This window comes from Elaeis guineensis, chromosome 1 (assembly GCF_000442705.2).
Source record: "Elaeis guineensis isolate ETL-2024a chromosome 1, EG11, whole genome shotgun sequence".
NCBI classification, from domain to species: Eukaryota; Viridiplantae; Streptophyta; class Magnoliopsida; order Arecales; family Arecaceae; genus Elaeis; species Elaeis guineensis.
Window position 1 is genome coordinate 74,521,100 of NC_025993.2, and position 23,360 is coordinate 74,544,459.

The following is a 23,360-nucleotide window of genomic DNA, read 5'->3' on the forward strand; positions in this document are numbered from 1 at the left end:
AATAATGGTGCCATAGCCCTAGCTAAGGAGCCAAGGTCTCACCAGAAGTCTATGAAGGAGGAAAACCGCTTTTCCTCGTAGGATCTTCCAGATTTCATCAAATCTGGGGCGAAATAATTTAAAAAATTTATCCTATATATATTTTAGATCTAAGTCTCTAGATCTAATCTTCATATCTGATATTAAGTCTAAAATAAATCTAAAAGGGATGAGGAAATAAGTAATACCTCAAGGATAATCTGATTACCCTATAGATGATCTCTGCACAGTCTGAGGTTCTGATGTAGCCATGCAAGCACCTGGCCTCTACCGGTATCCACTCAGATAGAACCTAGAATATCTTCTCCTCATGAATCTATGCTCCAAAAATCAGATCTCTATCTGATCTGGAAGTGTTTCAAAACTCCTTCTGAAGTTGGAGCAGCAACCTGTCGAAGATGTCCTGCAGCCTTCTATTTCAGGCGTCACCATGCCTTGGATCTTTGCCAGATGGACGTCCAACTCTTTGGATGTGAAGAGGGGAGGAAGGAGAGTAGGGAGGATGTAGAGAAGAGGGGAGGGGGTGGCAGCTATTGGGTTTTGTGCATAAAACAACTTCTACCTTGAAACCCTAGGCGCAGTGGGTTTATATAGACCCTGTATGCTGCGCAGTGCTACATCATTCAACCAATCAAAAAATTTCAATAAATTTTAAAAAAAAATTGATTGGTGGAGTGATGTCATCTGATCATATCAGATAAAAACTCCACCTTATCTCCAAAAGATGGCGCCAACATTGGATAAGCACAAATAGAGGTGGCACCCAAGAGTTTAAATTGATCAAGACTCTCCAATCCTTATCCACTTGGGGTGTCCACTTTAATCCAATTGGGTTCACACCATAATCTGATTATGGTGCTCAATTTGATATGGCTTGACTTGTGGACACTCCACAAAAATCCTCCAATGAGTCCTCTTTAGTTTAAGACCCATATGTCAACTTTTGACAGATATCCTAAAATGAAATTGATAGGTGCTAGGAATTAGCAGGTGTTGTCTTAAATTCATCTCATGAATTAAGATAAACTTTTTTTGAGCTGGACAAGCTTTATTTAGATTAAAAAAAACCTTCTCAAGGTTCTTTGGATGAGTCAAATCACATTTGGCTCAGTAGAGACAGAAAAGATTACACGAGGAGAAAGTTAGGCTCAATCGTGTGCTAGTACGATTTCCTTGAACCTAATTGGATCTTATCCAAATCAATTGAATTAGCCCAATTGATGACATCCAGATCCTAACCCTTATTTGTGTGATCCAGTTAGGTTCAATTCTGTATGGTAATGAGACATATCGTGATCTCATCATCGACATCATCGAAACTCCTTTTGATGAATCAGAACTCTTCTGATTCAGACAATTAGAATGATCGATCATCAATATCATTCTAATTGCTCTCAAAATCCACCTGTGATACCTAACAGTATGTGATGGCAACCCATCAGAACTGAAGATGAATCTCTCGGTGTAGTTACTTGTGTGATTGAGTTCCTCTATCATGAGTCCCGACTAAATTAGGGTTAAGGTGAACTCGTCAAACCCAATATCAGTCATATGAATCAATCGATCGATCGAGTCTGATGTGAAATCCCAATAAAAAACTCTTTTTCCATTATTTCACTCTGCCATGGCCATGGGCTTAAGGACTCGATCTTTCGATCACCATAGGACTACTCCTCTTATCTACTGAGGTTGATAGATCTCATCTTAGTGCGACCTAGTTCCTATAATGAATATGCTACAGCCAACATACACCTCAGGGTTTCAAATGGCTAGGAGACCGAGTTATGGTGTAGTCAAACTATAACACACTCAAGGTGAACTGTCGATGCACCTCAGGTCAAAGAACTAGACACACAACTGCAGCATCGAGCTAGTCATCGACGAGAAGGTAGACTTCCTTATGACTGCTCAATATGGTCACGCTCAGTACTCTCGTTCTCAATGAATACCTGTACTCTCACTCTGGTGTCTCCACACCGTAGACTCAAGACACATCTATCCTAAGGAAGCAATCATACACCAACCTTCTGGATCGATCACCATCCTCATGATGATCCTATGGTCAGGAGCTGTTTATGAGTTAGTTATATAAATTCATGTCTTAAATTTTTAACTCTTGAAAATATGAATTAACATTCCTACTAACTCAAAGGATGTATCACAGACACAATGTACACAATGTGATAAAAGAATAATCTTTTTATTGATTTATAGTCAAAATTATAAATTTGTCCTTAGATTTGTATAGGAATATGTCAGCCAATCTGGCATCTAGGGCACACATCTAACAATCCAAGCATATCAAGCGGCGATTCTATTTGATCTGTGATTACCTCAAAAAGAGTTATGTTGAGGTTAAGAGAGTCGACTCTACAGACAATATGGCAGACCCACTGACAAAGCCATTAGGCCAGCAGAAGATCGAAGCCCACCTTGAGAAAATGGGACTTAGATATGTAGCCAATTGGCATTAGGTCAAGTGGGAGTTTGTTAGATATGTGCCCTAGATGCCAGTTTGGCTGGCACATTTTTGTACAAATGTAAAGGCAAATTTATAATTTTGACTATAAATGAATAAAAAGGTTATTCTACTATCACATTGTGTACATTATGTCTGTGATACATCCTTTGAGTTAGTAGGAATGTTAATTCATATTTTTAAGAGTTAAAAATTTAAGGCATGAATTTACATAACTAACTCATAAACAGCTCTTGACCATAGGATCATCACGAGGATGGTGATCGATCCAGAAGATTGGTGTATGATTGCTTTCTTCGGATAGATGTGTCTTGAGTCTACGGTGTGGAGACATCGAAGCAAGAGTACAGATATTCATTGAGAATGAGAGTACTGAGCGTGACCATCTCGAGCAGTCATAAGAAAATCTACCTTCTCATCGATGACTAGCTCGATGCTGCAGCTGTGTGTCTAGTTCTTTGACCTAAGGTGCATCAACAGTTTACCTTAAGTGTGTTATAGTTTGACTACACGATAACTCGATCTCCTAGCCATTTAGAATTCTGAGGTGTATGTTGGCTGTAGCATATTCATTATAAAAACCAGATCGCACCAAGATAGGATCTATCAACTTCGGTAGATAAGAGGAGTAGCCCTATGATGATCGAAAGATTGAGTCCTTAAGCCTATGGCCATGGCAGAGTGAAATAGTGAAAAAGAGTTTTCCATTGGGGTTTCACATCGGACTCGGATCAATCAATTGATTCATATTACTGATGTTGGGTTTGACGAGTTCACCTTAATCCTAATTCAGTCGGGATTCATGATAGAGGAACTCAATCACACAGGTAGCTGCACTGAGAGGTTCGTCTTCATTTCTGATGGGTTGCCACCATATACTGCTAGGTGTCACTGGTAGATTTTGGGAGCAATTAGATGTTGGGAATAGTGTCCCAAAGCCAATCGTCAGTCTGTTGACGGTTGTGCTCTTTCTTGTATTAGTATATGAATTATAAATTAATAAAAATTATTTTGGTATTTTTTATCACAAATTATTTCATCTTCTAATGAACTCCTATATTGTGATGAAGTCCTTAGGACTATTTAGACTCGACAAAGGAGGATTTATCGTTTAGTCCTTAAACCTGTTCTCGATCAAATGATATATTGTTACCAAGGACAACAACGTTTATCAAGCATAGGTCATTGTATACCATATGGGTTGGTTGTCCTCTTAACCAAGGAGTGTGGAGACACTGGTATGGCATACAGGTGAGATGTAAGAGTACATCTGCACTGAACGTGATCGACTCCGGAGCTTTTTTCTACTGTCAAGATTTGGTCTGATGGGATATGGGTATAACTGTCCCTCTGACCTGAGATTGCCACAGTGACTTGCAAGCAACTCACTACACTTAGACACTGGACTACCTGAATTTTTAATTCAGTAATGGAAGGCTGTTGGGTGTAGTCAAGTACTTGACTTGTCGGTACGTGTGTCAAGATGGGATTGACCACTCCAGTTCAAGAGCTGTGTACAGTCGTATTTCAATTTAGCAAAACCTTAGCCAGGGTAGTCCTAAGAAGGAGTCACAGGACTGTTTGAGTTGAGCATGATTCGGATGATTCGATCAGGGTTGACAGTTTAACCCTGAGTCGTCCTATACATAGGGATCAAAAGGGATGAATTATACAATAACCATATTCGTGTAGGTTCTGAATGTCGTGATTGTGACTATTCGACCTATCCGGATGTCGGGTACCATTGCTAGATGGTCACTTCGATTAGTACAGGAATTAGTTCCTGTGCTATCGGCTTAGGTTCGAACCTACGAGGTCATACCATTAGAGGTTCCTATCTGATCTGATGACTGGTGAAGAGTCCCACTGGACTGGGACTCTTCGACCAAGAGTCCTAATACTTGAAAACTCTAAGTCTTACATGTTTGGAACTCTATGATCGAGAATCAAGATTCTCTGATCATGAGTTCCACATATTTTGGGTACCGGGGTCAAGAGTCCCATCGATTTGGGACTCTTCGATCAGGGTTTCATATCGATGGACTTTGACACCCGATTGCCCATTGAATTTGGACTCAGTATTTATGAGAGGTTTAATTAGTAATTTTATCACTAATTAACTAAATTTGATTGAGTAATTATTTTTGGATCAAGTCCAATTGAATTGGATTCAGTTGGGTTTGACCCGATTAGGTTAAGAGTTGACCTAATCGCCAAAGTGGTTTGGTCCCTGATCTGATCAAGGATTGGGCTTAGTCAATTTCTGATTTGATTAGGATTTTATTGAGCCTAATTAAGCTTAATTGTGTTAGGTTTAACTTAGTCTAATTGTGCCTAACCCATTTTGATAAGGTTGGTTCAATTAGGTTTGAAACCACCTTGACTTATCTCCCTGCGCCACCTCACCTCATCCTGCGCCCATTTGAATTCATGAGAAACGAGTTCTCATGAATTTTCTCCCACACAGAAGCCTTCCCACGCCCTCCTGTGTGCACCATTTTGAGTGAATAAAGATGGTTGGTTGGCCATTCAAATTCAAATGATGTTTGAATTTGAATGGGCAACTAATCTTATGCGCCACCTTATCCACTTATGCGCCTCATTCACTATACGAGAAAAGATTTCTCGTGTAAACTCTCCATGCACAAATGAACCCACGCCCCTTCTCTTCTCACACCTTGAGTGGATAAGGATAGGTTGGTTGGCATTTGAATTCAAATTCAATTTGAATTCAAGTGAGCAACCACCTGGCTTTATCCTCTCACGCGGTGAAAACACTGAGAAGACGCGGTCTTGCACCATTTTAAAAGGAATGAGAAAGTGGGGCGTGCTCTAATCTGATGTGTGAGAGAAAAGGGGGCGTGAGAAAGGCCTTCTACATGAGAAAAGAAAAGAAGAAAGATTATGGGCGTAAGGTTTTTCTGAGAGTACCTTAGGGTTTCTGCCTAGGATTCGGGAAGTGAGAAGGTGAGCTATGAGTGTCGTGAGTCCACCAAACTTTAGAAAAAGCTTCATCAACCTCTCTACTATCTCTGCTGATGATCTAGAGCATTCGAGGAATCGACAGACACCGATCGAAGGAGTTCGATCAGCATCAGCCGTCGAAAGGGTTCTGCAACGAACTAGCATTCGTGAGGAGCCGATCAGATCGGGAGCTTCGTGTGGACGATCCGTAGATGCCAGACATACTGTGTGGCTATATTATGATGATTAGACCATCTCGATGGTGATCAGACTGCGACGACCAACTACCTGCATGAAGGTAATATGTTTTGAACACATAACAGTAAAATGTTTACTATAGAAGTTTAAATTTTAAATTTAAATACATGCTATATATATCATATTTAGATCCTTATGTAGGGTTAATACATATTAATTAATTAGATTAATTAATAATTTTTACTGTAAAATTATAATTTTGAAAAAAATTTAAAATTACCGTTTTACCCCTGCACTGAAATTCACTTCAAATGGTATTAGAGCGGGTTCTAAAATATAATATACATTTACATGCATAGATTAAGTAGTAATCTAAAAGTTTAAATTTAAAATTTAAATTTAAATTTTGAAATTTGAATTTTGGAATTCAAAATTCAAAATTCAAAAATTTGAAATTCAAAATTTGAAATTAAAAAATTTAGTTAAAATTTTAAATTTGAAATTTAAAATTTAAAATTCAAAATTTAAAATTCAAAAATTTAAAATTTGTTTGAAATTTGAAATTTAAAATTTAAATTTTGAAATTGGTATATTTAGATATACTTGATCCAAGTAGAAAGTAGTCTAATTGGGTTGGTTGCAATGGTCATCCGGTCATAGGAGAAAAGTAAGATTTAAAGGCCCTCTCCTTTCATTCGATGGGGTTCTCCTATGGCGGTAGGGGTACCGATGCGATTATATCCCATGCAGACGAAGCAACGAAAAGACTTAATTGTAAAGGTTCAATTGTAAAATTTATCATGAATGTGTTAGATTAGATCTAAAGGAATATTCATGATTTATTTTGATTGAGTTATTTTCTGTTATGTAATTAGCAATAGGATGAAATGTGCTGATCCGTTTGTGAAATGAGTCAACACATTTAGTGAATAGAAAATAAAACCTTTTAAATTTGAAAATTATTTTTGAAATGCCATACCCTGACCCATCAGCCTAAATACTTAATTAAAAGAATTAAGTGTTGTCTAGTTGGTCTAGAATTATGAATTAAGACCTAAGACAATTGCATAAACTTGTGGGTCAATGGGTTAGATGGATTAGGTCCATAATTGGGTTAGACCTAAGGTTAGCTTAAAGAAATAGACTAAATTAGAGTAATTGGTCAAATCTAATCAAAAGTTGAATTAGATTAGGTCAAGGACACTTTAGACTCAACTCCAATAGTTGTAGTTGAATGGGTCCATGTCTTTAACTAGATCAAGATGGACTTAATTCATGGCTACGCAGTGGAACCCTATTTACTAAGTTGATCAAATTAAAACTAATGAACCGATTGGTGTCTAAGGTAAGTTCGACAGTCTGACCAGTGGTTTTTAAGTGGGAGCTACTCGCATTGATTTGATCTCTGACAAGTTAATGGCATATCCCCACCACTGATCTCACTTACCTGACCAACCTGGTGAGTTAGGTTTTGATTAGATCACTTGGTGATTAGGGCTCACCCATGTCATTAGGTAAATCAGTGTAACTGATTTAGGTGCTCCTAATGCCGGCTTTAATTAAATCTTTTTTTTAATCTGACTTCGTGAAGTCAGTGGGAGGATTGAAATTGGCTGGTTAATTTCTTCTCTTCTATCCTTTAATAAAATCCTCAAAAATTATTAGATCCCTAAAAATGATTAAGTTATAGTGATAACTAAGTCATAGCCTCCCATTAAGTGAGTGATAATGAGTCCATTATTTTAATAATCACTGGAGGTCTAAAGACCTGGTGCTTATTGACTAATGGAATTATCATTCATAATATGATAATTTGGTTGAGTCTTTCTGATGGTGGTTAGGTTGGTTGGTCAAAGTCAGGCCTGATCATTTATTGATCAGATTCACCAAATCAAATCATGTTAATGGTTGGATCTAACCAGATCTTTTCAGTAGAGGCCAAAGCCTACTGATTAGGTTCTGGGGCAAAATTAATTACTAGAAGTTGTTTAGAGAAACAACTGGTTATGAACCTACCCATAGATGCACATGGGTTGACCAACCAAAGTTGGTCTCGTGTGTAGTCTATGTAAATTCTAGTACCCACTAAAGAATTAAAGTAATTTCTCGAATTGGAGGTTGAAGCTACCAGTTCGTTAAAAATACTGGGAGAAACTTTAGACTAAAGTCCAAGTCTTTAGTATTAATAATTTATGTACTAATAAAGGTCTGATTTTTCTTTATGCAGCTATGGCCACTACCCTGTCGCTCCGATCATTATTAGATAATGACAAGCTCATGGGACCTAATTTCGATAGCTGGTATCAAAAATTAAAAATCATCCTTGAGCATGAACGGATCCTTTATGTAGTAACGGATCCGGCACTTGAGGAGCCAGCCCCGAACGCTAGAGGGACGGTCCGAGATACTTACCAAAAGTGGCTCAATGACTGCACCACCGTTCGGTGCATAATGCTGGCGGCAATGAATGATGAGTTCAGTTGCAGGTTCGAGAACGCCCAGCCGCAGGAGATGCTTCAAATGTTGAACGACTCTTTTGGCACGCCTGATGACGTTGAAAGGTATAAAACTAGTTGTGCCATTTTCAATGCTCGGATGAGGGATGGAGCCTCAGTCACTGATCATGTACTGTACATGATCGAAATGATTGAGCACCTAAGTAAACTGGGATTTTCCTTGCACGAGCAGCTCGGTAAGGATGTGATCCTTAATTCTTTGCCTAAGTCCTTCCTCTCCTTCCTTACTCATTTTCGGATGACAAAGCCTGCAGTGAATTACCACGGCTTGTTGGGGTTACTGCAGAACTTTGAGAAGGACCACCAGCTCCATAAGGAGTCGGTGAATGTTGTGGGAGGGTCTTCTTCTGATCGTCGACCCTTTAAAAAAGGAAAGAAGAATAAGAAGAAGAAGAATAAGAAGGTGCAGCCGCATGCTGGGACGTCTGCACAGGGTCAGATCAAGAAGCGCAAGTCTGACTAGAGCCAGGCGGAGTGCTTCTTTTGCAAGAAGTAGGGGCATTGGAAGAGGAACTGTTCTCTATACATTGCCTCCCTGGACCCGAACAAGCCGAAGAAGAAGCAAGGTAATTATATGATAACACCTTGCAACTTTTCAATTTGTGATACTACTGCCTGGGTATTGGATACAGGAAGCCTTTATCATATCTGTAATTCGATGCAGGGTCTGCAGGTCAGTAGGAGATTTGATGAAGGCGAGAGGTTCCTGAACGTTGGAGCTGGAAGCAAAGTTTCAGTTCTAGCTTTAGGAATCATGAACCTTATAATCAATTCTCGTAATGTAATTCTGAGTGAATGTCACTATTGTCCAAATTTTTTATTAAATATTATTTCTGTAGGCCTTTTGGCCATGTACAGTTATGAATTTTTAATAAAAAGAAACGTTTGCAATATTATTTTGAATGGTGTTACAATGTTTGTTGGACAACTAAATAATAAAATTTACTTACTATCACAGCCTGCTAATATAGTTCAAACCTCCGGTAAACATCTTAGAATGGAAAATATGTCAGAAGTCTACCTTTGGCACTGTAGGCTAGGTCATATCAATAAGAACAGGATAAACAGGTTGGCTCAAGAAGGAATTCTTGAAGTTGGTGATTGTGAATCACTTCCAACCTATGAGTCCTGTCTTCTTGGAAAGATGACCAAATCACCTTTTACTGGAAAAGGTGAGCGAGCCAGTGAACTCTTGGGTCTGATACATTCTGATGTACGTGGACCCATGAGCTCAAGTGCAAGAGGTGGATATTTTTACTTCATAACCTTCACAAACGACCTATCGAGGTATGGGTATATCTACTTAATGAAGCATAAGTCGGAGTCGTTTGAAATGTTCAAACTATTCCGAAATGAGGTAGAAAAATAAACTGAAAAGTGTATTAAAACTCTTCGATCTGATCGAGGAGGTGAATATCTTTCTAATGAGTTTCTGATATATCTTGGGGAGAATAGAATTTTCTCTCAGTGGACTCCTCCTGAAACACCACAGCATAATGGTGTGTCTGAAAGGAGGAATCGGACCTTGTTGGACATGGTTCGATCCATGATGGGGTTTGCTGGTCTGTCGATCTCCCTCTGGGGATATGCACTCGAATCGGCTTGTTACCTTCTAAATAGGGTTTTGAGTAAGTCTGTAACCAAAACACCTTATGAGATATGGATAGGACGTAAGCCAGTACTCTCGCACCTTAGGGTTTGGGGGTGTCCGACTTATGTTAAACGTTTAATTACGGACAAGCTTGGACCTAGGTCTGATAAGTATTATTTCATAGGATACCCAAAAGAGACCAAAGGGTATTATTTCTACCTAGCTGATGAGCAAAAGGTGTTTGTCAATCTTAAGGCAATCTTTTTGGAAAAAGAGTTCCTTGGTGAAGGGACTGTTGCCTCTAAGGTTGAACTTGAGAAAGTTCGACAGGTGGAAAAACTGACACAAGTTGCTGAACCTGAACTGGATTTGGTTAGATTAGATCCGAAGCCCATTGTTCTTGCACCCTTAAGGCGGTCTGGTAGAGTACCACATCAATCGGACAGATACTATGGTTTCTTGGTTCGGGACGGCGATCCTGTCGAACTTGATGAAAATGATGAGGATCCGATCACCTACATGGATGCAAGGCAGAGACCTGACTCTGAAAAATGGCTAGAGACCATAAAATCCAAAATGGAGTCCTTGAAGGTCAACGATGTATGGACATTGGTTGACCCACTCGAAGAAATAAAATCCATAGGATGTAAGTGGGTCTTCAAGAGGAAGAGGGGCACAGACGGAGAGGTGGAGACCTATAAAGCCCATCTGGTTACCAAGGGATATCGTCAACGTTATGGTATAGACTATGACGAGATATTTTCTCCTGTGGCAATGCTCAAATCCATTCGGATTATGCTTGCGATAGCTGCCCATCTGGACTATGAAATCTGACAGATGGATGTGAAGACAGCTTTCCTAAATGGAGAGCTGGACGAAGAGGTGTATATGATACAACTTGAAGGGTTCACATCCACAGATGAGTCTAAGGTGTGCAGGCTATAGAGGTCCATTTATGGACTTAAGCAGGCATCCCGGAGTTGGAACATACGTTTTGATAGGATGATCAAAATGTATGGCTTCGTTAAGAATGGAGAAGAGCCCTGCATTTATAAGTAGGCTAATGGTCTAGTAATAGTATTTCTTGTATTGTATGTGGATGACATTCTCTTAATCGAAAATGATGTCCCTGCATTACAGGGAATAAAGATTTGGCTGTCATCACAGTTCTCCATGAAGGATCTGGAAGAAGCTTCCTACATCCTAGGGATGAAGATCTATAGGGATAGATCTAAAAGGTTGTTTGGCTTATCCCAGTCCACGTACATTGATACTATGCTGAAGAGGTTCAACATAGAGAATTTTAAGAAAGGCTATCTACCGATAGGTCATGAAATTTCTCTCTCGAAGAGGGATTGTCCGACAACACCTCAAGAGAGAGAGCGTATGGGTAGAATTCCATATGCTTCGACAGTGGGATCTATCATGTATACTATGACATGTACATGACCAGATGTGGGATACTCACTAGGGGTAGTGAGTAGATACCAATCTGATCCAGGAGAAAATCACTGGAAGGTTGTTAAAACCATCCTGAAGTATTTAAGAAATACTAAGGACCAGTGACTTGTTTATGGTGAATCGGACTTGAGACTTATGGGGTTTACAGACTCCAATTTCCAGTCTAATCATGATGACAGCAAGAGTGTGTCGGGATTTATTTTTACCCTTAATGATGGGGCTGTCTGCTGGAAGAGTTTCAAGCAGCACACTATGGCAGATTCAGTTTGCGAGGCAGAGTATGTCACTGCATCAGATGCTGCCAAAGAAGCGGTGTGGCTGAGAAAATTTATCACCGAGCTCGAAGTAGCACCCTCCCTTGTTGGTCCAATTCTGCTCTATTGTGACAGCTCTGGAGCCATTGCTCAGGCGAAGGAACCGAAGGCACACCAGCGGACGAAACATATTCTGTACCACTACCATCTTATCCGAAAAATCATGGATAGAGGTGACGTCGACCTTTAGAAGATCGACGGAAAGAAAAACCTGACCGACCCATTCACTAAAGCCATTGCGGTGAAGGAGTTCGATGACTTCAAGTCGAAGATGGGTATTAGATACTGCACCGATTGTCTTTAGGCCAAGTGGGAGATTATTGGAAATAGTATCCCAAAGCCAATCGTCAGTCTGTTGGCGGTTGTGCTCTTTCTTGTATTAGTATATGAATTATAAATTAATAAAAGTTATTTTGATATTTTTTATCACAAATTATTTCATCTTCTAATGAACTCCTGTGTTGTGGTGAAGTCCTTAGGACTATTTAGACTCGACAAAAGAGGATTTATCGTTTAGTCCTTAAACCTGTTCATGACCAAATGATACGTTGTTACCAAGGACAACAATATTTATTAAGCATAGGTCATTGTGTGCTATATGGGTTGGTTGTTCTCTTAACCAAGGAGTGTGGAGACACTGGTATGGCATACAGGTGAGATGTAAGGGTACATCTGCACTGAACGTGACCGACTCTGGAGCTTTTTTCTACTGTCAAGATTTGCTCCGATGGGATATGGGTATAACTGTCCCTCCAACTTGAGACTACCACAGTGACTTGTAAGCAACTCACTGCACTTAAGCACTGGACTACTGAATTTCTAATTCAGTGACGGAAGGCTGTTGGGTGTAATCAAGTACTTGACTTGTCGGTACATGTGTCAAGATAGGATTGACCACTCCAATTCAGGAGCTGTATACAGTCGTATTTCAATTTAGCAAAATCTTGGCCAAGATAGTCCTAGTGAGGAGTCACAGGACTGTTTGAGTTGAGCACGATTCGGATGATTCGATCAGGGTTGATAGTTTAACCCTGAGTTGTCCTATACACAGGGGTCAAAAGGGATAAATTATACAGTAACCATATTCGCATAGGTTCTGAATATTGCGATTGCGACTATTCGACCTATCCGGATGTCGAGTACCATTGCTAGATGGTCACTTCGATTAGTACAGGAATTGGTTCCTATGCTACCGGCTTAAGTTCGAACCTGCGGGGTCACACACATTAGAGGTTCCTATCTGATCTGATGGCTGGTGAAGAGTCCCACTGGACTGGGACTCTTCGACCAAGAGTTCTAATACTTGGAGACTCTGAGTCCTATGTATCTGGGATTCTATGATCGAGAATCAGGATTCTCTGATCATGAGTTTCACACTTTTTGGATACCGGGGTTAAGAGTCCCACTGGTTTGGGACTCTTCGATCAGGGTTTCATATCGATGGACTTTGATGTCCGATTGCCCATTCGATTTGGACTCAGTATTTATGAGAGATTTAATTAGTGATTTGATCGCTAATTAACTCAATTTGATTGAGTAATTATTTTTGGATTAAGTCTAATTGAATTGGATTCAGTTGGGTTTGACCCGATTAGGTTAAGAGTTGACCTAATCGCCAAGGTGGTTTGGTCCCTGATCTAATCAAGGGTTGGACTTAGTCAATTTTTGATTTGATTAGAATTTTATTGAGTCTAATTAAGCCTAATTGTGTTGGGTTTAATTTAGTCTAATTGTGCCTAACCCATTTTGATAAGGTTGGTTCAATTAGGTTTGAAACCACCTTGACTTATCTCCCTGCGCCACCTCACCTCATCCTGCGCCCATTTGAATTCACGAGAAACGAGTTCTCATAAATTTTCTTCCATGCAGAAGCCTTCCCACGCCCTCCTGTGTGCGTCATTTTGAGTGAATAAAAATGGTTGGTTGTCCATTCAAATTCAAATGATGTTTGAATTTGAATGGGTAACTAATCTTATGCGCCACCTTATCCACTTATGCACCCCATTCACTACACGAGAAAAGGTTTCTTGTGTAAACTCTCCACGCACAAATGAACCCACACCCCTTCTCTTCTCATGCCTTGAGTGGATAAGGATAGGTTGGTTGGCATTTGAATTCAAATTCGATTTGAATTCAAGTGAGCAACCACCTGGCTTTATCCTCTCACACGATGAAAACACTGAGAAGACGCAGTCTTGCACCATTTTAAAAGGAATGAGAAAGTGGGGCATGCTCTAATCTGATGTGTGAGAGAAAAGGGGGTGTGAGAAAGGCCTTCTGCATGAGAAAAGAAAAGAAAAGAAGAAAGATTATGGGCGCAAGGTTTTTCTGAGAGTACCCTAGGGTTTCTGCCTAGGGTTCGAAAAGTGAGAAGGTGAGCTACGAGTATCGTGAGTCCACCAAATTTTAGGGAGAGCTTCATCAATCTCTCTACTATCTTCGTTGATGATCTGGAGCATCCAAAGAATCAACAGACACCGATCGAAGGAGTTCGATCAGCATCAGCCGTCGAAAGGATTCTGCAACGAACTAGCATTCATGAGGAGCCGATCAGATCGGGAGCTTCGTGTGGACGATCTGTGAAGGTTAAACATACTGTGTGGCTGCATTGCGATGATCAGATCATCCCGACAGTGATCAGACTACGGCGATCGACTACCTACATGAGGGTAATGTGTTTTGAACACATAACAGTAAAATATTTACTGTAAAAATTTAAATTTTAAATTTAAATGCATACTATATATATCATATTTAGATCTTTGTGTAGGGTTAATACATGTTAATTAATTAGATTAATTAATAATTTTTGCTGTAAAATTATAATTTTAAAAAAATTTTAAAATTATCGTTTAACCCCTGCACTAAAATTCACTTCATTAGAATGATCTTGATGATCGATCATTCTAATTGTCTGAATCAGAAGAGTTCTAATCCATTGAAAGAAGTTTCGATAGTGTCGATGATGAGATCACGACATGTCTCATTACCATACGGAAATGAACCTAACTGGATCACACAAACAAGAGTTAGGGTCTGGATGTCATCAATTGAGCTAGCCTAGTTCGATTGATTTGGATTAGATCCAATTAGGTTCAAGAAAATCGTGCTAGCACACGATTGAGCCTAACTTTCTCCTCGTGTAATCTTTTCTATCTCGACTGAGTCAAATATGATTTGACTCACCCAGAGAACCTTAAGAAGGTTTCTCTCAGTCTAACTGGGGCCAGTCCAACTCAGAAAAGTCTTGTCTTAATTTATAAGATAAATTTAAGACAACACCTGCTAATTCCTGTCACCTGTCATTTTCGTTTTAGGACATCGATCAAACGTTGACCCATGGATCTTGGACTGAAGGCCACTTGGCAAGAGGTCATTGGAGAGTTTTTGTGGAGTGTCCACCTGCTAATTTTACCCTCAAAGTGGGCGCCATAATCAGATATGGCATGCGCCCCAAGTGGATAAGGATAGAGTCCCATGAGATGAGGACTCTATGCCTTGATCGACTCAAACTGTTGGGCGTCAATCTCACTGTGTTTATCTAGTGTTGGCGCCAACAGTAGGAGGGATTATGAGGATTCTTATATGATATGATCAGATTACATCACTCCATCAATCAAAATTTTTACAGAATTAATTAAAATTTTTTGATTGATCGAAGGATGTGGCACTGCATGATGCAGTAGGATCTATTTAAACTCTGTCTGTGCCTAGGGTTTATAGACTCTGCTCAATACCCAGCAAAAACGTGAAACCTCTCTACTTCTCTATGCCCTCTCTGCTCCTCTCCCTCCCCTCTTCAAGTCCAAAAAGTTGGACATCCATCTGGTGCTTGTCCAAGGTGTGGTGGCTCCCTGATTAGAAGGCTGCAGGAATTTATCGAGAAGCTGCTGCTCTAGCTTCAGAAGATCTTTTGAAGATCTTGCAGATCAGATCTAGATCTAATTTTTGGAGCAAAGATTCGTGAGGAGAAGACGATCCAGATTCTACTCGAGTGGATACCGGTAGAGGTCAAGCGACTGCGTGACTATTTTAGAACCTCGGATGTTGCTGCGATCATCTACAGGGTAATTTAGTTACCCTAGAGGTATTCCTCTAATCCTCAAGTTTTAGATTTAATTTTAGATTAAATATCAGATAATAAGAATCAGATCTAATAGACCTTAGATCTGAAATAAAGTAGGATAATTTTTTTTTAAAATATTCCACCCTAGATCTCATTAGATCTGAAAGATCCTACAAAGAAAAAGTCGATTTTTCCTTCACTACATACTGTATGGAAAGGATTGACTTATACTATGGAGATATTGAGAACATCCTACATCTATTTAGATGGGGGATCCTTGATAGTTATCTAATGGCTTTTTGATATGCCATCGGTATATGCCATGTGTCGTCTTCTTTCACATGATTGCAGAGAATTATATGTACATTGATTTTATTGAGGTGGCACATATCTATAGAGAGACCAATAGTGTTCTAGATTGGATGGTAGCTTATGTGGCTAACCCATTGGGACTATGTTATAGAATTCTGTAAGCTTAATTTTTGAATATTTTATTTTCTAATTTTTATTGATGTATACATACATGCATGGTACACTTAATTACTAAAAAAAAAGGATAATACCAAATTGAGCATTAGAGCTTGATTGAATATATTGCCGGATCGGGATCTGAGCTAGGGTGGGTTTGGTTCTAAGCGGCTTCAGGCCCAACTTCAGGCTTGATTATCGAGTTTGTTCCGACATCAACCCGAAAGAACAGCACGAATCGAACTACCTCGGGTCTAGCTCATGGTTTGACATATGTTTTGATTGGGAGAAAAGAATAGGAAAGAAAAGAAAAGAATGTGAGAGAGTTACTACTTTTTCTTGGTTGGAAGTTTTTTATAAAATAAATGGAAAGAAAAAGAGAGAAATAGAGAGAACACAAATCCTCTCGAATCTATAATCTTTTTCTCCTCCAAATCGAGCAGAATTGAAGAGAAAAAAATTAAGAGTAAGTGAATCTTTTATAATTTCAATTTTATTCTTTTAATGATAAAAAATAAAATTAATATTATATTTTAATTTTAAGACTTATTTCAAGCGTTCCACGTAAATTTCTCATCCAATTGAGACTCCTGTAAATAGAAAAAATTTAAAAAAATTAAAAAAATTAAAAAATAATTTTTTTTTTGATTTTTTTCTTAAGTTTATTGGGGTTCCTTTCAAAAGTATAATAGTAAAAGAAGGTTGTAATATTTTCTTTCTTTTCTTTTCTTCTTTGCTTTCGATCAAATTTTTTTTTTTAATTTTCAATCAAAAAAATATACTTATACTTATTATTATTATTATTATTATTATTATTATTATTATTATTATTATTATTATTATTATTATTATTTTCTTTCCTAAAACCCCAATCAAGGCGTTAGGGCTGGCATGGCTCCATGAGCCTTGGGCTCGACCAGGCTCACTTCCAGTCGCAACAAGAACCGTTGTAGGGGCAATCCAGTACATATAGCGCCATGTTACAACGTTTATATAACCAGCACTCAGAAACCCTAGCTTTCCCCTTTGCAGCCACCGCCGAGGCAGGGGGTTTTTGCCTCGCGCATCCGCTCCTCTCGCCGCCTCCCCGCCGCCGCCGCCGCAGTCTCGTCACCGGAGCAACCATGGTGGTCGCGAAGAAGACGGTACCCTCTTCGATCTCTCTCCTTGGCTTTTGATTTAGAAATCCCCTTCTTCCTCAGATCGTGGAACTCTATTTTCCTTTTTTCGTTCATTTTTGTGTATATTTAGAACATTTTGATCATTTTATTGCTCGATGGCTCTCTTTCTTTAATGCAGAAGAAGACCCAGGAAAGCATAAACAACAGGCTTGCTCTCGTGATGAAGAGCGGGAAGTATACCCTGGGGTACAAGACCGTCCTGAGATCTCTTCGGAACAACAAAGGTATACCAATCGCTCTTCCCATCACTCTTTTCCTTTTTTCTTTTTTTTTTTTTGATCCGTGGATGATAAACCTTAGGTATTGATCACTACTTTTGTTTTCAAATGTTTCTCCTGGAAATCGTTCTCTGCTATCCCTCGTCATTTAGTTTGAGCGATGAACTCCTGTTGCACTTAAATCCTCATTCAAATCGTTGGTAGCTTTCTTTATCAGCGGACAGTAGTAGAAAAAGTTGTCTGGTTTCAGTTCATTTATTACCTAGATTGGTTATTGCCGGAAAAAAAAAGTTTTTGGGAAGAAGAAAAAGAAATCATGTATTGGTTTGGGGCTGAAGTTTGGCTCTCTGGCTTCTGATTCATGCCTCAGAGATGAATGCGGTTCCCTATATTGATTTCATCCTTCTTACCCGTCAGAATTCATCTAGACTTCTATTTATTTAGAATCTTGGTGAATATGTGAAGGGTGAATACAGTGATTACAAAGGCTAAAATGGACAGTTTTGATTTGCAGTCTTATTGTGAACTATGCATAAGGATGATGAATTTTATCCAGAGAGATATATGGGATTTATACGAATGTGTGTTCCAGGCTGTAGTAGCTGATGAAAACTGGACTGAGCCTATAATATCCCTACTCAAATCTTTGACAAATTTCCAGATGTTAACCTCTGTTACCTTTCCATAGTTCAATTTGGTAGAGTTCCTGTTCTAGCTTGTAAACAAACACATTACATTTTATCCATTCTAGATTGTATCCTGATATTAATGTTTGATATCTTTGTTTTTTTGATGATAAAGAATTTTATTGTCTTAATTCCTCATGGTATGTGATAGTTGGCTTAAGGTGTCTCTGCAACTAGAGGGTTAGGTCCACCCTCAAATAGTGGTGGGTTGAACCTTCTAAACCCCTTATAATAGGACTCTAAAGATGGTGCAGGTCGAGAAGTGGCTTGTGTCTGCTATTGCTGAAGAAGGTGGGCTACCTGTTGGCATACTCCAGCATACTCCAGCAATGTTTGTCTGAGTGGCCAGTACATTAGGGGCCTGCTCAATCGATTGGCTGGCATTTTTCCTTGTAGTCCTTCTTGCTCTTTTCTTCCTAGTGGCAGGGTTCGCCAAGTCTTCATTCCTCCTATTGCTCATCATTACATATTCCTCATGGCATGTGATAGTTGGCTTAAGGTGTTTCTTGTACGATACTGAGGATTGTGGGGGGTATTGTATTTTGAAAAGTAGAGCAAATGATATGAATGCATTGCTACGTGGGAATTTTAAGTGTGACTTGGAAACTTGCTCTTTTGACATTAAATCATATCTGCGCCTACTGTGTATTTTTTATCATAGTAGTATTTAACAAGAAGCCAAATAAATGTCATTCTCTATGGTGAATTTTGGAAATATATTGCATAAATGTGACATGAAATGACTCTTTTTTCTTTTCTTCTTGTGCTTGCAAGACAATGCTTTAGTCTTACAGATTTCACCTTGATAGATTTTTAATGTCATTATTATTTCTCCTTAAAGCTGCCTCAGTATTAGTTAATAGCCTTCCCATGGGAGGGGGTCCGTTTTATCTATTTCTGGTGGAAGATACCTTGATTATTTTTCCAGTAATACCCATGCTTTATTTGAAAAGTTGAATTCTTAGCACATGCATGATATTTTTAACACTGCAGTACATTACCTTTTTCTTATTTTTACTTCATGTCAATAGACTAGTTATGCATTAATTTTTGTAATTGTAAATGGAGTATATGATTGATACATAATGGGCACCACATTCCATGGAATCAATTGAATCTCTAAAAAGTTATGTGACTGGTAAATTGCATTTTCTTGTCTTCCAAAGTTTTAAGAGTCTTAAATATTGAACCTTGTTATTTTAGATTTGTTAAGTTTGGAAATCCATGATAATTAGTTTTACTTCATTAAATGGCGATCTTGTTTCTGGTCATTTTTGGTTTTGTTTACAGTCTAGTTTGTTGCTGAATTATTGCTTTAGCATGCATTTATGCTTACTGACTTTTCATTATTTGGTCCCAATTGTGTATCTCTAGGGAAGTTGGTACTCATCGCAAACAACTGCCCTCCTCTTCGGAAATCCGAAATTGAGTACTATGCGATGTTGGCAAAGGTCGGAGTCCATCATTTCAATGGAAGTAAGTAATCAGGCCCTCTCCTCCAGTTATTTTCTTCATGATATTTAGTTGATGTGTTTTTATTATTGACAACAGTTGTTGTCTATGGTCTGCGATCATGCTTGCCCTTCTTCCTTTTCCCATGGTTTTCTTGATGTCAAACTTGGCAGTGGCTTTTGTCATGTTTGTTAAGCTTGGACATGTTTTTTAGTGGCTTCCCTGCAAATATGATTACTTGTTTGGTTGACACTTGCATTCAACACCATTAAAAATTTGCAGTCATCTACCATAAGAGTTCCAATTCCTTGCTCATGATTCCATACATTCCAGTTACATCTCATTGGAACATTGTTGTTGAGCGACATCTAGCTAAAACTCATATTCAAGTACAAGTATGTGGATGCCAATCAGCCAGCTGATTGAGCTTGGGGCTTGGTTTGATGATTGATGCCCGTTGTTTGCTTGAAATGAAGAAAGCTGGTCTTTCTGTCTTTTCCTAAGATGATGAATGCCATTGTTTGAAAGCAAACATTGCATGTTGCTATTCTTTCTTTTTAAAAAATAACAGAAATACCTTTTTTTTTTTTGTTTGTTGAGAAATACAGTGGAAAATTGCAGCATTATGGGGTTTGAACTTGGAACCTCTCCCTAATGCACACACTACAGTGAGGGTGCCAAGAAAATGACCGAAGCATGTTGGCTTATGCTCTCATAGTTTGATATGCCCAAGTTACAGCCTAGTGCCACAATTGAAAGCACCTACAACGTGACAAATCTGTTATATTCTGTTAATTTGACTTGTATTTGTCTGCTGGTTTGGAAAAGAGGCGCCCTTTATTGGTGGTTTGGGATATGTGGATCTGTGCATGTCATAAGATTGGAAATTCTTGTGCTTAGATTTAGACAGTACCTAGCTTGGCTATTTCTGTTTTAATATTGTTTTGTATGGTTGTTCCCTTTCATCAAATTTCTTAGCAGTTCAATTTCTATGTTATCAGACAATGTTGATTTGGGAACAGCCTGTGGCAAATATTTCCGTGTCTGCTGCCTTAGCATTATTGATCCAGGTATTCTTTTGTGAAATCTCTCTCTACCCTCTCCCCCCTTTCTCTCCTCCCTCTCTCTCCCCTACCACCCTCACTCCCGTCTCCACCCTTCACCCCAGACCTCTCTGATATTGGTCATTGGATGATCATGTTTATTGTGTTTCAGGTGATTCTGATATTATCAAGAGCATGCCAGGTGATCAGTGAGGACAGACCATTTCTTTTGGTGGGTCATTGGTTAGGTTTTCTTATCAAGGGGTCTGATTGGTTAGGTTTTCGTTTTTATTGTTTTCTCTGTTAGCTTTGTGAAATTTTCGTGGCAAGAGAGGTGGTTATTTGAGAGAGAAGTCTTGCTCAAATACACAAATTTTGAATTGTCTTTTTGTTATGACGTTTGATACTTTAATTTCTGCAGTAGTTTATCCAGTTTCACTGACTCATTTTCTTTTCTTCTGATGTTTTCAATGCTTCACGTAAAGATAGTTACAAAATGATGTGGATGTGGCCACTCTAATTTCTTATTAAAAAAAAAAGAGTTCTATCGAAGGACTTGTTCATTGTCAGGCCTGGCTTTTAACTTTAGCGTGTGCTTATTTGCCATGGTCATTGATGGTGACGGTGAATATATTTTTTCCTACCCGTTTTCACTTTCTGGTTTTGGAGATGCTCAGTTTTTATTTATTTATTTATTTAAGTTCTCATATATTGTAAGGATATTAATGCCCGGTAACTCCTATAAGACCAAAAAGGATGCTAGAAAACCTTTCTTTTGGCTGCCTCAGAACTTCATGTGACAGTTGATTTCATCAGGTTATAAAGGTTCAAACGTGCTCTTTCATCTCGAGTCCACTCTTTATGCCCAATCTCCTCTTTTAACGGTTCAGCCTCAGAAAATATTGGTTTTTGGTTCACTAGTCTTCTTCTCTCCCAATCTCCTCTTTAATGATGGTTGAAAGAGGTGTCTTTAGTCCTCTAGGTATGGTCTAATATACCAACATTAAGTTTGGATATCTAGGATTTATAAATTAAGAATAAAATTTATGATAGGATGTAAGATTTGATCATATAAGATTATACATAATATTTTATTGAAAGAAAAATTTTATGTAAACTAATTCTATCGTATATTTGGATGATAAAGTAGGATTTTTTCTTCTTCTGTTTCTACTCTTTTTCTTCTTTTTTTACTTTTTTTATCAAAGTAATAAATCTATCATTGTAAAAATCATATTAATCATTATAATTATAAAATAATTCATATTAAGCAAAGGTTAACTTATTTTTATGTATTTTTTAATTTTGAAATTAAAATTCATTTAGATTTAGGATGGATTTGAAATTTATCTCTCAAATACTTATTATTCAAATTCAATTATATATATATATATTATAAATTTTTATAAGAATTTAATTGTAGGCTCAAGATGATCTGATTCAATCCAATCTTCTATCATCTAAATCTAATATTAGGACTCATTTTAGGGATTGTGATTGTGGTTGATCCATTAGGTACTCAATCCAAATAAGGCAAATTTTATTTGATTCAACTAAACTTTGAGATAGGTTCGGATTCTAGATAAGATTTCAAAGTGGATTTAGATCGGGTAATGGTATGCTACACCTTAAATCCAACCTGATATAATATTAATTTAAATTTTTTTCAAAATTATAATTATTTAGAATATCCATTTGACGATTTTTTTGTCCGATCTAATCTGATCTGACTTGACCTCTCTTCTCTGGCCCATCTGATCTGATTCGACCCGAGGTGGGTATTGAGCAGGTATAGACATAAAATTTTTAGTTATAAGATAGATATGATTATTGGCTGACCTGACCTGATCAGCTGCCATTCCTAACTCATTTAGTGGAACCCTATATGATTTGAAAAGGTTTGGGATTTAAAATTAAAATCAGGATTGAAATTGGATCGAATATGAATCAAATATCAGTATATTCATATCTATATTTGTTTTGTATAACGAATACAAATATAGATATAGATATTATTCAAATGTAAAAATTTATATCCATATTTATTTTAAATAGGTATGGATACAATTCGGATACTAAAAATATGAAAATAATTTTGATAAGTTAGATAATTAAATTTTATAACTACAAAATTAAAGATATTACTAAATAGATGATAAATCAAGTTAATAGGATATTTATATAGTTATATATTTCTCTTAAAAATTAATGAATGTTACATAAAATTATATATGGTTGCATATAGATTTAGATATTTGGATAGTTATCTATCTATATCTATATATATTCTTTTTTATGGATATGAATATTAATAGGATCCTTAATTTTTTTTTTTTTTTATATCTGGATTGATTTGGATATGAAAATGGATCCGAATGGATATTATTTATACCATTTTCATCCATAATTAAAATCCGTTTGGATTTAGGATGGATTTGAAATTTTTTCCTTCGATACTTGAGGATATGAGGATTTGAACCCAAATTTTTAGATGGCCTAACCACCATCTTAACTAATAAGCCATAATTGCCTATTTTAAATTGATTGATAATATATTTATATGGTTTAAACTCTTACATATAAACATCCAACACAAAACCCTATCTATCTATGCTTCCCTATTCAGCCACTCCAAGCAGCCCACCCAATTGATACTTTTGAGGATGTAAAAAATAGAGAAAAAT

General features: G+C 37.8%; 1 protein-coding gene across 1 annotated transcript; it reads left to right on the forward strand.

Annotated features, from left to right (window-relative positions):
* Positions 1-17,058: 17,058 nt before the first annotated feature.
* On the forward strand, positions 17,059-21,122 carry LOC105036029 (large ribosomal subunit protein eL30). Its single transcript, XM_010911765.4, has 5 exons — positions 17,059-17,241; positions 17,396-17,501; positions 19,556-19,657; positions 20,635-20,703; positions 20,849-21,122. The coding sequence occupies exons 1-5, from the start codon at positions 17,074-17,076 to the stop codon at positions 20,887-20,889; spliced, it is 486 nt and encodes a 161-aa protein (XP_010910067.1). The 5' UTR covers positions 17,059-17,073; the 3' UTR covers positions 20,890-21,122.
* The last annotated feature ends 2,238 nt before the right edge of the window (positions 21,123-23,360 follow it).

What these genes read in the sequence shown, in the direction of transcription:
- LOC105036029 (XM_010911765.4), top strand. Translation starts at nt 17,074, where the DNA reads ATGTTACAACGTTTATATAACCAGCACTCAGAAACCCTAGCTTTCCCC. An exon ending in ATCTCTTCGGAACAACAAAG is followed by an intron (nt 17,502 to 19,555) that starts GTATACCAATCG and finishes GTGTATCTCTAG; the next exon opens with GGAAGTTGGTACTCATCGCA. An exon ending in CCTTAGCATTATTGATCCAG is followed by an intron (nt 20,704 to 20,848) that starts GTATTCTTTTGT and finishes ATTGTGTTTCAG; the next exon opens with GTGATTCTGATATTATCAAG.